This window comes from Vombatus ursinus, unplaced genomic scaffold (assembly GCF_900497805.2).
Source record: "Vombatus ursinus unplaced genomic scaffold, bare-nosed wombat genome assembly UNPS02014816.1, whole genome shotgun sequence".
In the NCBI taxonomy this organism is placed as follows: domain Eukaryota; kingdom Metazoa; phylum Chordata; class Mammalia; order Diprotodontia; family Vombatidae; genus Vombatus; species Vombatus ursinus.
The window spans coordinates 17023568-17040764 of NW_020954594.1; the positions used below are offsets into that span (position 1 = coordinate 17023568).

A 17197-nucleotide genomic window follows, 5' to 3' on the forward strand; every position below is an offset into this window, starting at 1 on the left:
GTTCACATGCATTTTGACTGGCATTTGATACCAAAGAGAAAGGGGGAAATTGTTTTTTGGTTTGTTTTTTTTTTAATTTAAAAGAAGACAATAGAAAAGTACGGTGGAGAACAGTCTTTAAATTAACGATAATATAATTTCATAGCTTATCTTTTCCCATTTGATTTACCCTAATTTACCTGGATAAGATCTGAGGAATGTTCTAGAATTGAGATCCTTTGTTTGAGTTTATTTTCCTTTTATTCAGGGTTGTTTTTAATGGTTGCTATGCTCTTATCTGGCTCAACTCAACTGCTATTTTGAAAATTGAGGTTAGCGAGTAGATGTGCTCAGAAAACCTGAGTTTTGAATCAGAGCAGCCTCTGTTCTAGTGGGGTCTGGTAATCTTATTTGGAATCCCCTCCCTGCCCCTTTTCTAAAATCATTCATATGTGGATTCTTCCATGTTAGAATCTTCCATCTCAGAAATCTGTAGTTTCATGCTGTTCTCACCTAGACCTAGGTCCTTAAGTATATCTCCCAATTTTGGGCATCAGAGGTATAAAAGCTGGAAACAATTATATGTACTTGAAAGATAAACACATTTTCCACTAAAAAAAAGTTAATCTCATTTGCATTATGTTGCCCTAGCATGCAGATTGCCCTAATATGGTTCTGGTGTCATCTAGTTACTAATTTTGGAGGCATCAGTTCCCGACCCTAGTAGAAGGTGGCAGTTGTGTTCCTACCCTCATAGAGGAGAGTAGACTTCAGCTGCCTCTGACACTGAATATGTCAAGTCAGAGAAACAACTTGCCCAGATCATAAATCCAAAACTGGTTGGGACTCAAAGTTAATTTTATTGGACACGTATCTGTTAGCTTCTCCACTGGACTATTGTTAAACTCCATTCTTTCTCCTGCTTTGAATCTGACACCTCTGGGCCAATGATTGCTCTGTTTGTGATCTCAGCCTTCAATGTCCCCTAAGCCTCAACTAATCCTTTCCTTTTGTAAGTTGAAAGATGGAGAATAAAAGCCTCCTGATTTTGATGTTAATGCAGGTCTGATTTAAAAAAAAATCCCCCCATATAATCCCACAAAATATAAAACAAAACAATAAAAAACAACAACAAAATATCCTAAATCCACTAACCTACCAAAATAAACTAATTTTCTGTGTATGTATGTGTTTACGGTGACAAAATGTATAAATTACTGGATATGTAATAAAAATTTCTAGGTATTCTAGAAATTGATTTTTAAATTCTATTCTCACCTTAGTATACTACCACTCCTCATGTGCACATCATCCCTTCTTTTTCTAGCACATGCACATTCTTTAGGACTGATGTAAACAAGAAAATGATGTCATGATGCATTAATCTTATTATTTATTACAATGTTCACCTTCTCTTTCTCTAATAACCACTCATCATTTTACCAGCAATATGTACAAGCAGGGAAAAAGTGCTATATGTAGCTATAATATATTCCATGAACAAATTATTTATTGCACTCATTCAAAAAATGTGGAAGATATTACTATTATTGTCGTTATTGCCATCTTCACCATCACCATCATAAAAAATGACAAAAATACATTATATTTATTTAGTGGTTTATAGAATTCAAAGTGTTTTTCCATACATTATCTAATTTGGCTCACAACAAGCAGGGAAAATATTATAGCCATCTTAAAAATGAGAAAATTAAGGGTCAGAGAGGTTTAATAACTTCACCAAGGTTAGATAGCTATCAATGTATAACAATGGAATCTTATTTCATAAATGATGTTTCTTGTGATAAAATATTGAAGTATTGGTGAAATAAATGGTTCAAAGCTGTTATAGTAATGGCTACAAGAGTAGACATATAACTCTTTACCATCACAGCACAGGGCATACGTGCCAAAATGGATAACTCATTACTCCTGGAAGACCCTTTGTGGAAGTACTCAAGATGTTCCCCTTAGGTTTGATATACTCTTTCATCTGGGCTCTTGGTAGAGTCATGAAGCTGTCTTTCTTCAGTGTGTCTAGTTTGTCCTTGATTTCTTCTGTAGACATTGTTGATACTCACTGTTGTTCCAGAAATATTGGGTGAATACTGATGAAAAAAAATACAAATCTTCTAGCCCTCTGAGCTTCACTACATCCTCTTTAGGTCAAAATTGTATGTAGGGTGGTGAGGGAAGAGACTAGGTCTGACTGTCACATCCATCCCCGCAGTTCCTTATCAGGGTCTTCCCTGGAATGGCTCTCTCTAAGACTGCTAGATACCCAAACCCTTGATTCCAAATTAGCTATATAAATGTTACAGGGTGTGGTCAATTCTCAACCAGATTCAACAGACTTCCTGTTACATCCATTTGGAATGCCTTAGATTGATTGATTCATTTACTCAATGAAGATGTTTAGGCCTTCTTTATTAGTAACTAGTTCATACCTCTGATTAAGTGATTCTATTATGATTTGTTGTCACATGACAAAGTTATTAGGATGTAGCATCCTGTCCATTACTTTAAGAGGAATACAGTGATTAATTGAGCTATCCAATCAATTTTCACCATCACAGAGAGAATCAAGTGTTATAATTTTTTTTTTCCTGTGATCATGCTGGAACTTAGGCAAAAACCAGAAAAAAAGAACATTTCTAGGAGAAAGGATTGGGAATGCAAGTAGACTAAAAAGTCAGCAGAGGCAGGAAGAAGCAGAACTTCACGTCCTAAAAGTTCAAGCCAAGAAAAACGAGAGGGTCAGCTTTTGTGGGCCATTATCCATGAAAAGAAATTAAAAAGCAAATAGAAACATAGGCTGATAATTTTTTGGTATAAGAAGTCAGTATTTCAGACCAAAGTCTGACCAACAAGGTTTTTAAACCAAGGCAATAAGGTTTGATCTGAATAAAATTTGAGAAACCAGAAGCAAAAGGAATTTGATACGGAACTACATACTTTCTAACATAGAAATTCCTTATATACCCTCCACTAATTTCTATTATGTCAATCTGGCTAAAGCCAGGGAAGGCAGGGAATAAGGACATGAGGGAAAAGGAAATGAAGTCTTATCTGACCCTTTAGCACTTTAAGGTTTATTGAATGTTTTCCTTACTTCAGTAGCACATATCTTCTGCAGCCTCATGCTGGAGCATTCATCAACCCTGAGACTTTCTCAACCTGGAACATTCCTCTGCTATACTGACCCCCACCTCCCATTTGTAAATTCCTTCTGGGGCTTCCATTTTAAGGAGGGGTCAATGCCCATCAAATTTCATTGCCTTTCCAGCTCTGCTTCTGACTTTCTGGACCTCAACACCTTGCCCCTAAGCCAAATACCTTCATCTAGGCCATCTTTCCAGCTCCCTTTTGTGTTGTCTTCATAGATTAAATTATAAACTCCTTGAGGGTCAGGATTGACTTTTTTTCTTTATGTTTTTATTTGTATCCCCAGTGCTTAACACAATGCCTAGCATATAGTAAGCACTTAATACATACTTGCTGCTTTGTCTTGTTGCCTGCAAGGTAGGTAGGACAAGTATCAATATTCCCACTTTTCAGATAAACTGAGGCTCTGACTGGTAAAGTGCTTTGTTCAGGATCAGGTACCTAGTTAATATCAGAGCTTGAATTTGAACCTAGGTCTAGTTGCATCAAATTCAGTGTTGTTTTTCAATATACCACACCACCTTTTTGGTCATTTTGTATTCATTGTAAATAGGAACAGACTTCCACCAAGCAATGAGGCTGTGACCTTATTTTTCTTCAGTCTTTCCAAGAGTTCTACTGGCTTTTAGCAATAGCTAAACACTCTTGATATTACTATTGCAACAATAGTAAATGGACTCTCAAGGCAAATCTTTTTCCTTAGATTCTACTTTGGTAAATTATATTGTCAGCTCTTAAAAACCCATGGTTCTCTCTTATTTATTTTTTAATCTCCCTGTACCTGATATAATGTCTCATATATGGCAGGAATTCAAAGGAAAAGCGCTTTGTAAACTGTAGAGTTTTATATGTTACTGTTGCTATTACTGTTACTACTGCCACCATCACTATCTCTACCAGTACTACTAATGATAAGGACAATAAATATTCACTGAATTGAATGGGAAATTAGAGATGATGTTGTAGCTAAAGCTCAAATTGTTGCTAATGTAATATTAGCTACACAATGCATTCTTTGTAAAAGCTTTGTTGATATGTTTTGTTTCTACATTATGAACATATACTATTTACCAACACTCTGGGAGAGGTATGGTGTAAAAAAAAAAGTAAAACAATTACGTAAAAATATAGTCAGCTCATCTGAAAAGGCATATACAATTCTACATCTATAGAACTCTCCAGCTCCTTGAGAAATCTATTTTCTTTCCCTCCCACCCACCATCTCGTTGAAAAGAAAAAAAAGGAAAAAAATCCTTATAATAAATATGCATAGTCAAGTAAAACAAATCTCACTTTTGGCTACATAAAAAAAATATAAATGCATATGTCTCATTCTGAGCCATAAAGCCATCATCTCACCATAATAGAAAACATATTTCATCATTGGTCTTCTGGAATCATATATAATTATTGTATTGATAATGGTTCTTGCAGCTTTCAAATTATTGGTCTTTACATTGTTGCTACTGTATAAATTGTTCTCCTGGTTCTGTTTATTTAACTCTGCATCAATTCCTATGTCTTTACATATGTCTTTGAAATCATCTGTTTTTTCATTTCTGCTAACATAGTAGTATTCCATTACATTTATATAAATCAACTTATTCGGCCATTTCTCATTGGTAGACATCCTTTAGTTTCCAGTTTTTAGTTACCATAAAAAGCACTGCTATAAATATTTCCATACATTTAGGTCCTTTTCCTTTTATTTGATCTCTTTTGGCCATGGGCCTAGCAGTCATTTAGCTGAGTCAAAAAGGTTTGCACTGCTTAGTAAACATTTGTGTATAATTCAAATTTCTTTCCAAAGTGATTATGCCCATTCACAGTTCCATCAACACTGCATTAAAATGGCTGCTTTCTCCCAGACCCTCCAACATTTTTCATTTTGCTTTTTTGTAATTTTTGCCAATCTGATGGGTGTGAGGTACAATGTTAGAATTGCTTTAATTTGCATTTCTCTATTTAGTAGTGATTAAAGCATTTTTCTATCCCACATCTCTTTGGATAGACTGGGATAAACCACTTTCCTTAACCAATTTGCTTTCTATTCAGAAAGTCAGCACTTTTATGTTTACTTAGCTCACATTCATATTGGGGTATTCTGGACTTAGGTTATTTTGTATTTTAAGTTCTTAAAAAGTCAAATAATGTTTCTTTTCTATTTCTTTTGTATCTCCCCTTGCAAAATAATTCTTCATATAATAGATACTCATCATTTGTGTTGACAGACCTACTTGTTCATTAGTATTAACTTAGCATGTTAATTCCTCAGGAGAAGAGTCTGGGATTATTTAGGAATTTTAAAATAACTGAGGTGCTCAAAGTTGCAGTGCTATACATTTTAAAGTTTTTAAGTGATTAACTTAGCTCCTGGTTTCTGTAATTCATTTTCCAGAGATTCCAGATAATAACATTGCATTCCATAACCTTAATATAATTAAATAAGGAAAGATAAGTTCTGAACACAAGTCCACATCAGTTTTTAAATGTAAAATCTCACCACTAAATTTTCTACATAAAATGTTAAAAAAATTATATTTCAAATTCCCATTAAAATAAATTCCCAAATATATTTTCATCTCAGTGAAAAAAGGAATAATTTACTTAGCTCTCTCCATTGCTAAGATGAAACCAAACCCAATAGACTATGCAGTCTATAGTTGTCCTAATCTTTTTCTTGTCTTCTGGTTCCAAAGAGCTATTATTATAAAGTGATATTCAAGCGACTAACTTTGATCTTCTTCCTTAGGGATGTAAGCTGAACTATCTCCCTGTCCTCATAAGCTTTTTTTTTTTAATTACAGCATATAGCATTTAGTTTCATATAATAAGAAGGCATTTTTAAACAAGATTAATTTGAATATCTCAGAAGTGTATGCTGAAAAATTAAATGGGATGAATGGGAAAACATACCAAAAATATTTAGTTTCTTAAACAAGGAACTCAACCGAGGGGATATATTTTAAAATAATCACCTCAAAATATTGAAAATTCACTCATTTGAATCCAACCATCAATGCTTTTAAAAGATGACCTTGAAAAAGTTATATCTGGTTGAAAAATAAATAGGCTGGTTATAACAGACTGTTCTTAACTGATATTTCCTAGGGGGATAACGTAAAACCAGAAACAGCAACTGTGAGGATTGTATTTAAAGCTTTGAGATTTCTAGCAAGCCTATATGCAGGTTTTGATTAGGTAAGACTCCTTAAGTAAACCAGGGCTTCAAATGTAAACTATGTTGTTTTGAGTTGTCTTCTATTTTATTTGTGAAAACATATTTGGGTTCTTGTGGAGCATGTGCACTTGAAGGAAGATCTTTAAGGACTGTTTTCTGTGTCCATGAAAGGCCAAACCATAGGAATATTAATCTAGGAGAGATTTTAATCATATATAAGAATGACTTCCTGCCTGTCAGAGTACTAAAACATGAAAAGGGGGTTGAATTTTGTTTAGAAATTTACCCTGCCTTAAAGACAAAATGTATGCTTTTGATCCTTTCAATGTTTGGACTTTTCCTGGATCATATCTCCTCATGCTTTTCTCCAAAGCACTTTTCAGTGTCTTAGTTGGGCTAAGTGAGAGGTACTATAACTAACCTCTCTCCTAGAAAGTATCTATATTTTAGAGGCCAGAGAATGTTTGGAGTAGGCCCCATGGTCTTCAAACTGTCTTGGTACCATTTGTAGTTTAATGTCCAAGAGCAGACACTACCTAATATGTCTACATAGAATTGAAATCCACTACATAGAACTAAAGATTGCCAAAGGAAGACATGGTACATTTTGCAGGGAGAATATTTGGTACTTTTTTAAGGCATATTTACTGCTTAAAGGAGAAGGCTCTTTTTAAGTATTTCTTGACTATGTTTACCATGTATAATTCCTCCCTCTTTCATCTATTTCGGTCCTACCTGCCCATCAAAGCCCAAATGAAAGTCTAATTTCTTCTCTTAACAACTCCATGCCATTATGATCTCTCTGCCCTCTGAGATTCTATAACACTCACTGTTTTTTTACACTCATTTTGTACTTACATAAGAATAGTGAATTGAGCTATTGTTTCATAGGTATAGAGAACTCTCAACTAAGGAAACCCTTCCAATGTACTTTGCAATTTATAGTCTAAGAGACTACTGAGAAGTTGAGTGATTTGTGTATAGAGATGAAACTTGAAGTCAGTTCTTCCTGGCATTGAGGAAGCCATGGAGCCACTGCACCATGATGCCTCTCTTGTACTTATATACTAACCTCTGATACTATTTTTGATTCATACAGCCTGTATCCCCAATTAAGTTTTAGGGTTCTTGAGGGCAAGAATAGTGTATAATTGTCTCAATTTCCTAGCTCCAGGTCTGGCTTCCATCCACCATGCCTCCTAGTTGTACAATGGTCAGGGACAAAATTTGGATGTAGGTCCCTACACTTCAGAGAGGGTAGCAAAGTAAAGAAGTGTTGCTCACTCAAGGCAAAGCATATGGGTTCAAATTTAGTTTTTGAGGTATACTCTCTCTATGATATTGGACATGATACTTAACCTCCTTGCAACTCAATTTCTTCATCTTTAAAATGAAAGAGTTGTACTAAATGGTGTTTAAGATTTCTTTTACTTCTATATCTATAGTCTTATGATCCTAAGACTTCCAGTCTCTTGTTCTTTCTGCTACTCCATGATGTCTTACCAGTAAGGTAAATGTGTTTTCTAAGACTAAATTCTGCCTAGTTCAGCAAGTCATTGTAGAGAGAGAGTCTAGTTTTCAGGTGTTCTAAAAAAGCTGGAGGGAATGTCTTTGTGGAGAACAGAGACTTGGTTTCAGACACAATCACCTAGACAGAAAAAAGAATAAGGATGGATATATATGAGTGGCAATTCTGTGGGAAATAGTAATTGGGTAGTGCAACTGACAAAAATCATAAACTGTTCTTGAGGAAATTATGGGCCAAAAAGTCTTTGACTAGACTAATCTAGCATCTTAAAAGTCCTCTTTCAAGAATAGAACTCAAAATCCCTGGAGATTCAATTTTATTACTAACATTATATGAATGACTTTACTTTCTCTTTGGGGTACAGGAGAGAAGGTTGGGGGAACATTTTGTTTTTTGTGTGTTTCTATCTTTGGCACCTAGCAATACCTGAAACATTTATAGCAGGTACTCAATAAACACATATTGAATTGAACTAGAATAATAGTTTCTTTGAATAAATCTTGCTTTGGGATGAGCAACTTAAATGATCAGAAATAGAAAACACAAGATGGATGCTGGTGCTCTTGCATCAATTCATGCCCTCATGATGTGAAGTAAACATGCCTTGGAGTAACTAAATGTATCTAAAACTTACTCACTGGGAGATCTATACATTGTTTGAAGTCTGATAAAGATGATAGCCAAGAAAAATAACTCTTTTCACAGCACATTCTTTTAGTCCATTTGTGAATTGAAGCTATTTGGCTAATAAGGTGATCAACATATTGTATGCTCAAGGTAAAATGCTAAAATTAAGATACATATTGCTTATGTTTGAGCTTTGTACAGGGAATATACATCATATTCATATCCCTTTTATATATTGCTTTCTCACATTTCATCTTTGTGCTGTTTTGTGGTCATATGTTCAGACCATTCATATTTTATTTTAAAACATTTTCATTTTCAGATCCACAGTTGTGTGATCCTGGTGAATTTCTTTGCCATGATCATGTGACTTGTGTATCCCAGAGCTGGCTATGTGACGGGGACCCTGACTGCCCTGATGATTCGGATGAATCTTTAGACACCTGTAAGTAGAAAGGTTCTCATGACATTTTGATTTTCCATTATATGTAAAACTGACTTGCAGTTGTTTCTGAGGACAGTTATTTTGGTGTACTATACGTATTCTCTCTTCTATGAATCACAAAATGAAGTTGTTTGAATTTCCTTCACAGCGAGTAATCAATGGGGGATATTTTTTTAGTATGGATTAACCCATGAAAATAAGAAAGTAACAAATAAATAGAGTATTTTTAATGAAACAATAATTTTGTTAGAAAAAATGCAAATAATTTGTGTGTTTGACAAGGGAAGTGTGATAAGAAAAGTAATGAGAAAAAACATGGGAAAAAGTCAATAGGTTTGACTAATGCATGTTTAACAATTACATACCTTTTCTTTTGCTTTTTGGTTCAGGGCTGGTTACAAAAGAATTTGATTCTTGGAGACTGATTATTCTCAGTATCCCTGTTTATTAAAGTCTGTCATTAATTCTAGATGTCTCCTTATTTTTACTGCTGTGGGAGAGATGACGTAATAGTCTATGTTGAGACGATTTCTACAATGACCTAAAAGATGTACAATGATTTTTACTCCTTAGGATGGGGTAGTTAGGGATCATGCCCCAAGGTTTATTCTATCCCTTTAAAAATCAAACCTTTGGTCTCTTCTTTAGGGTTATCCCTTTACCTTAGGAGACTTTGTACAAATAACTGAAGATATTTTATTTTAAACCTCTGAAATAGAAACATAACAGTGACTTGTCTAGAATTCAAAGTGATATTATTACTCCTATGGTTATTAGTATCATTAGTATCAAAGCTCCAGAGGTATCTCCATATTCTTTAGTTGCAGCAGAAATGTGTGGTATTGAATGTTTTTAAAAACAATTGGGTCATGCACTCAAATACCGCAATCCTCCTGCAATTCAGAATTATGTTTTAATGACATTTAAACACTTGGAAGATCTTCTTGAGTTGAAATATAACCTTGCTGGAAATCATGTAGATGTAGTTTACTTAATGAGAATTGTTTAACCCTGTTTCTCAGCAAAAGTCATGAAGATATGTGTCTGACTCCTCCCACACCCATAATCTGTGTCTGTCATCCCTCAAAAATCACATGATAGCTGCCAGATACTCCTCTAGGTCTAACTCAGTCAGTACACAGGGCAATTTTTCTAGGGTCTTCAAGTTCATGAGGAGAATGGTAAGAATATAAACATCTATCTCTACATGGCAGCTATGGCTAATTAATGAAATGGTAACCTCACCCTACTGAGAGTGACTCATGCAGCTGTGCATGTAATGAGCCAGAGAGGACTTCAAAGCCATTCTGATTATCTCACATGGCCCACCTTTCCAAGCCTGCAAGGTTTTTCATAGAGCTGTGGCTCTGGGTGTTGTTTCAAATAAGTTCCTAACAGAATTACTGCTCTGGAAAAGTTAGTTCCTCTCCATTTGACCAATCGCATTTTTCCTTATGTTGTGAGTCTATACATCCAGGAGAGCAATTTCTTTGTCTTCCATGTGAATAGTAAAATGGGCCTCCTTTGTAGAGGTTGGCCAAGTTTCTATAGAAAATACTATTTGAGAGCATCTGGATTGACAATACTAATTTGACTTACTACCTGTGGACCTTGGACATGTCACTTGACCCCAATTGCCTAAAAAAAGAGAGAGAGAATACTAATTTGGAGAAGTTTCACCTTTTTTCAGAGACATTTCAATCTTGCCTCTGCTTATAGATAAATGGACTTTTTTGGCTGGGATGGGATGGGATGGCTAGACTACAGGTACAAGACTGAGGCTGAATCTAAAAGCAGCTTCTTGGAGAATTCCATTACCAGGGCCTGGAGTAAGTGATGCTATATGACCACAAACTATCATGTTCCAGAGCCAATCCATATTTACTAAATTCTATTTTTTCTAAGATATTTTCAAAATAACTCTGTACTGTCTTTTGTAATCCTGGGCAAGCCAGTGGGTATATCTGAGCCCCAATTTTCTCACCTAGAAGATAAAGTAATATTAGCCCATATTTCACAGGGTTTCTTTGTTTTGTCTTGGTAAGGATCAAAAGGGATAATGCATAAAAAGTGCTTTGAAAACCTTAAAGTGATTGACAAATGTCATTGAAAAAATGTTTAAACTTCATTGGTAGTTTTCAAGTACTCTGGATTGAAACATGCCACAGTCACAAAGCAATATTTGGTACTTTTACATCATCTTAGGTGTAATATTCTATTACATAACATGAAAAGTCCTCAGTCTTTTTAAAGATGGCATTCAGACTATAATGACAGAATTGTGGATCAGTAATAAGGAGTTATAAATACCACCTGTTCTCCTCATGCATATAACCAGGGTCAAAAAAGGATGGGACCATTACAATATCTACTTTACCAGCATCATAAAGTCATAATCTCAATGATGGTGTAACCTCAAATGTAGTCTGAAATGCAATCTCTGAAAAAGCATAACATATATCCAGATTTAACATCGTCAATCCTGATGTTCCCGATTAGCATTTTTCTAATTATGGGATTTCATGATGTGTTGTTTTATGAGAGATCTATGCAGCCAGTCAACAGCAATGCTCCATATAAAATAATTACATAATTCTATAGCTATAAAAAACTCATTCTAACAAAGAAGGAAGAAAAAGCTAGAAATAGGGCAGCTAGAATATTCTTTACTAAATTTTTTTACATCGTGACCAGTGTGAGAGCTGAAGTGGTCTCATATTTGCTCTTCAGACTTAACTGTTATTTCTACAAAAGATCAAGGGAAAATTACTAATGAGAAGAATACATTTCCCTTTATATCCACTTAGCCTTTAATCATAAACAAGAATATTAAATAAGTAGTTAAGATATTGTGAATAACATGAAAGGAAACCTCATAATTGAACATTAATGGATATTGGGAAGATAGTGGAAAGCGATTGCCTTTATATGACAAGGTATTAAAATTTTTTAATGGGTGAGAAAAAAAAGCAAAGTACTAGAAATAAACTCAAATTTCAGATATGAAAGAATCTGAGAATTTAAATTTTTCACTCATTCCTTTCTCCTCTCTCTATATTTTCTGTGTTTGTTTAGGCTTTGGATAATAATGATTTTGTTCATTCCTAAAAGGGGTCATTTGATTTATGATACAGTGTTGCCCACGGCGGGGATGAAGTAGATAGAGAAATGTGTTATATGATTATTTATAATGGAATAAAATAGTACTGATTGCTTGATGGAATGAGATATCAAAAATAAAAGATTCAGCCATTTATGTCCTCACTATTAGATTTTAGAAGTGGTTAATCAGTCTCATATTTTCAATGGACATTCTTATATCTAAATTGCAACTTAATTTTGATTTAGTTTTTTTAAGGGCTGAAAGGGTGAGTGATAATACGAGTTATTATGAGATGTGGACCACAGAATATAAGGAAAATAGCACCCCCTTCCTCCCAAATGTTTTTAATCATGTTATTGCAGTCTAGTGTAGGTAAGATTTTGATAAACCAAAAATAGGTGAAATATAACATCAACTTTGAAATAAGTTTCTGGGTAGCTTTTCAGAATCAAAACTTGCAATCCCTCCTTTCTCTGATAAGTTTTCATGGGACTTAGCTTTGCGACCTTTAATCCTCGGAATTTAACTGTTACTTTGATATCAGGTTGACTACTTGTGGTCAATTACCTTCTGGAAGTTATCTTAATTGAATCTAATAATAATAACAATAACAATACTACTAATAAAATACCCTTATAGAATGACATTTGAAGGTTTATCTAATGCTTCTCACTACAACCTTATAAGCTTGCAAGTCAATGTGACATTTAAAGAACACTGGATTCAGGGAACTAAATTGAGGTGCTATCTCTTTAACTAATAAATAAGCTGTATGGTCTTGGACAAGTCCCACCTTGCCTCTCTAAACCTCACTACCTTTATCTAGGAAATAGCAAAATAATAATGTTGCCCTACCTATCCATGAAAGGGCTGTTGTAAGGATCAAAGAAGACAATGTCTGTTTAACATTTTGTGAGTTATTTTTAGGCAGCATTGCATAGTGAATTGAAAGATGGCCTTAGACTCAGGAACACCTATGTCCTGGCCTTGCCTCTGTTACATTCTAGCTGGCTCTCTTGGTGTTTTAAGCAATTGTCTGAAACTATAAGTTGTAAAAAAAAAAGTTGACAAACTATGACACTGGCATAGGGAGATTGCTCATTACATCAATGAAATCATATCTTGATCAAATATTCGTATAGCTATCTTCCCCATTATACAAATGAGAGTCTTATACCTAGTAAATGTGTGTTGGAATTCAAATCTATTTCATCTAATGATAGTCCTAATGTGTTTCCAAAATTTCATTTCTTATAATACACTGGTGTTTTGTTTTGTATTTCATTTGAAATCACTAAGGGAGAAGATATCTCTTCCATGGTGCATGTCCTTTCCCCTAGAAGTAATCCAGTGATCCAGTAATTCTTCAGGCACAGATTGTAATTGTTTCCAGAGGACTGAATAATTAAAATAGATGAAAGGTCCCTCCAAGAGCATAACAAAGTTAGTATATACTTGAAAGTCATTGGGGAAATATATAATTTGGTGAGATACACACATGTATGTATACATACATAAATATATACACACATGTGTGTAGGTATAGATATACCCACATAGGTATAATATATATATGTGTGTGTATGTATATGTATATATAAACATATGTTTGTAGGTATGTACATGTGTGTATGCATATGTATATATATTCAAATAAATATTTATTGAGAACTTTTGTTGTTCATTTACTGAATTTCACTTTGAATGCTTCCCTATTCTACCAGTGAGTCATCCCATATAAAAATACTTTAAAAAAAAGACAATTCAGCAAAACCAATTAATGACATCAAAAATTTTGATATGCAATGTTTCAAACCCATGGACTCCTCCACCATCTCTGAAAAAGAGTAGGGAGAGGTGCCTTTTCACATCTCTTTGTCAGTGAATAAGTTAGCAAGCATATTTTAAGTGCCTACCTTATTCTAGACACTGTGTTTAGTAATGGGAATACACACACACACACAAAATGCTATCTCTGATGTCAAGGAGCTTTCAATCTAAAGGAGGAGACACCATGAAAAATATGCATAATTAAGTTATGACTAGATTATGCATTTTAGGTAATATGCTTCCAGAGGTAATGGGAGAAATATTTTCAGAATATTAGAGTGGGGAATGTATTTCCCCATACCACCTCAAATTACTCCTTTGATGCATAAAACCTCCTTTCTGTTTGTATTTGGGTGTATATAAAAGATCTACCCTACACACTCACACACACACACACACACACACACACACACACACACACACTTTATCATTTGGACCTTGAATTTCCTTGAGCCTGCATTCCTTTCCATTGAGTGTAAAACCAGTTTTTGAGTTGTATAACTACCACAAGCAACAAACTCTTAAGGCAGTACTGTTTTCATTTCTACAATCAAATAACAAACTTGAAACACCAACCTAAATGGGATTGTTTTACTCTTACTCTGAAACTGAAAATAATCAATCCTTTCAGAAGAATGGAATTCAAACAGTGACCGGATTATTCAAGGCCATTATAAATTATACTAATGGAGGTATTAGTTTTCTTTTTTAAAGAAAGGAAATATTTATGAATAGACATTTATGTAAAAGTATTATGTAAATGTATTGAAGTAAAAGATGTGAATTTGTAGAAAATGCCCTATATGTTCATTCTTCAGGTATTTTAAGTTTTAACTAATAGGATGATTATGATCTTATGTACGTAGACTATTTTAAGTGGGGCATATTTTCATATGGTCTTTCCAATTTCTGTTCCTTTCCCAGAGGCCAGATAGAGGGAGGCTATTAGCAAACAGACAATGTCCATAAAAATAAAGTAAAATTTGGAGCACTGAAAGCAGACTATGGGAAAAACAAGATGTATGGATGTATAGTGCTTGGATAGAAGGGAAATCACTGAAATCAACAAAATTAGGAGAAAAATAATTCAAATTTTTGTTAGTTAATCAGTGTGATCTGACAGATTACAAAAAATACATACAACACACAAGGATTGATTACATTCATTAATGCTCGTTTTACTTTATTCTGAATGTTATTTTGATTCTTTTTTCTTTAGCAACTAGAGGACAACAACATTGAACCTTCCTTTCATAAAATATCCTCCAATCTCTGAATCTGTTGGAAGGTCAGCACAAAGTATAAGAGACTATGATGGTAAATATATATATTCTGGACCAAATTGTAATTCCAAGCCTTGTTTCATTTTGCTGGCTTGGAGTAAGGATATGAGTCCCATTTCTATTCATTCTTCCCCTATAGAATGCCACCAAGCCAATGAAAATCTGCCTTTGTTGCTTCAAAAAGTCAATGCATGGGGGCAGCTAGGTGGCACAGTGGATAGAGCAGTGGCCCTGGATTCAGGAGGACCTGGGTTCAAATCTGGCCTCAGACACATAACATTTACTGGCTGTGTGACCCTGGGCAAGACACTTAACCCCATTGCCTAGCCAAAAAAGAAAAAAAAGTCAATGCAAGCACTGGTGAATTAAGCTTGGTGCTGTTCTTGTTGTTTGATTGTTTTCAGTAATGTCTGACTCTTTGTGACCCTATTTAGGATTTTCTTGGCAGAGATACTGAAGTGGTTTCTGATTTCCTTCTCCAGCTCATTTTACAGCTGAGGAAATGTGGCAAACAGGGTTAAGTGACTTACCCAGGGTCACATAGCTAATAAGTGTCTGAGGCCAGATTTGAACTTTGGAAAAAGTCTTCCTGACTTAAGGCCTGTGACTTTATCCACTGTTTTGCCTAGCTGAGTAGAGTTTGATATATTGTGAATGTGCCCTTAGGGAGAGAAGGATCAATAATGAAAGGATCAAGTGGGAGCTCCCATCATCTTGTCTCATCATATAGTGCTTTGCTCAGTGGCCTCTGAGTCCAAGATGACCCATTCATCAGAAAATTGAAAAAAAAAGGATGTGCCCTTCAACCTATGTGGGAATTGGAGTATCAGTTGGAGAATGGAAGAGGGAAAAAAAAAGAGTGAAGGAAGGCAAAGTGAGCTGGTACGATTCATTTCTACCTTCATTAACCATCTATTCTGTACTATGTCAGGGTAAAGAAAAGAACAGTTAGCTTGGAAATGCTGAACTTTGATTCAGGGTATCTGAGTACAAATTTCTGGCTCTACCATTCAGTGCTTGTGTACTTTTAGTCAAATCACTTGACTGTTTTGGGCCTCAGTTTCTCCATTTGTTAAATGAAGGGATTAAACTGGATGAACTCTAAACTTTAACACTACAATCTTATGATTCAAAATCCTTTGTCAGACAGTGTGCTGGAAATACAAATAGGTCAAATGATACAGTCTCTCTTCCCAAATAACTTAGGAGTGCTTAGGGAAAGAGGTATATTATCTACACAAACAAGTATGATATGAGAAAATGAAAAGTCTAGAATGCTGTGGGAAAAAATTAGGAGAGAGATCACTTTCATCTGGAAGTGGGGAGTGTCCAGGAGTGATGACACCCCATACATCTGCAAACAGTTCTCATAAACCATTCTGGAGCCTCATCAGTTTAGGAGATTATGCGTGGTAAACAAATATTGTTGGAATGGCTCTGTAGGGACAGAGCTGTGCACTATCTGAGAGAAAATCCTTTAATCAGCCTATCCATAACTTATCTAACATTTGGGGTTGGACTCAAAGGCTTTTTACCTTTCATGGGTGAGCACATTTCTTCCCAGAGGGTATTTTACTCTTTATAGTCAGTCTATAAAATTTACATTTGAATTTCGGACTCAGAAATGCCTGCCTAATGACAAATTTTGCCAAATGTTGCAATAAAGAATGCTGTAGTCTATTTTTCCTGAGAGCAAAGACCACCCCAAGATAATGAGAGCTTATAGTTATAGAATTTTCAGGGGAGAAATATAAAACTTAAATGGGCATACCATTGCTAAATACATTGCCTCTACTTTTAAGGGTATATTCAGATTGAGGAAAGAAATGGACTTCAGTTAAAAGATTGTCATACAGGACTGCATAAAAATGTCTTTCAATGAGAACCAGGCTCTAAAGGGTGAGGAAAATAATATTTATCCTGGTAAAATGAGATTTCCTGAAGGGTCGCCAAAGATTTGTATCCACAATATAATGAGCACCAGCTCAGGTTTTAGAATGCCCATTCATTTACTTATCATCAATTCATTCACTCATCCATTCATATATTTATTTGC

General features: G+C 34.8%; 1 protein-coding gene across 1 annotated transcript in view; it reads left to right on the forward strand.

Annotated features, from left to right (window-relative positions):
- The window catches only part of LRP1B (LDL receptor related protein 1B), a 2189733-nt gene that overhangs the window by 378705 nt on the left and 1793831 nt on the right, over positions 1 to 17197 (forward strand). The window contains exon 2 of the mRNA XM_027835590.1: positions 8803 to 8925. Within this exon, the coding sequence (XP_027691391.1) occupies positions 8803 to 8925 (123 nt within the window). The remainder of the gene's footprint in view (positions 1 to 8802; positions 8926 to 17197) is intronic.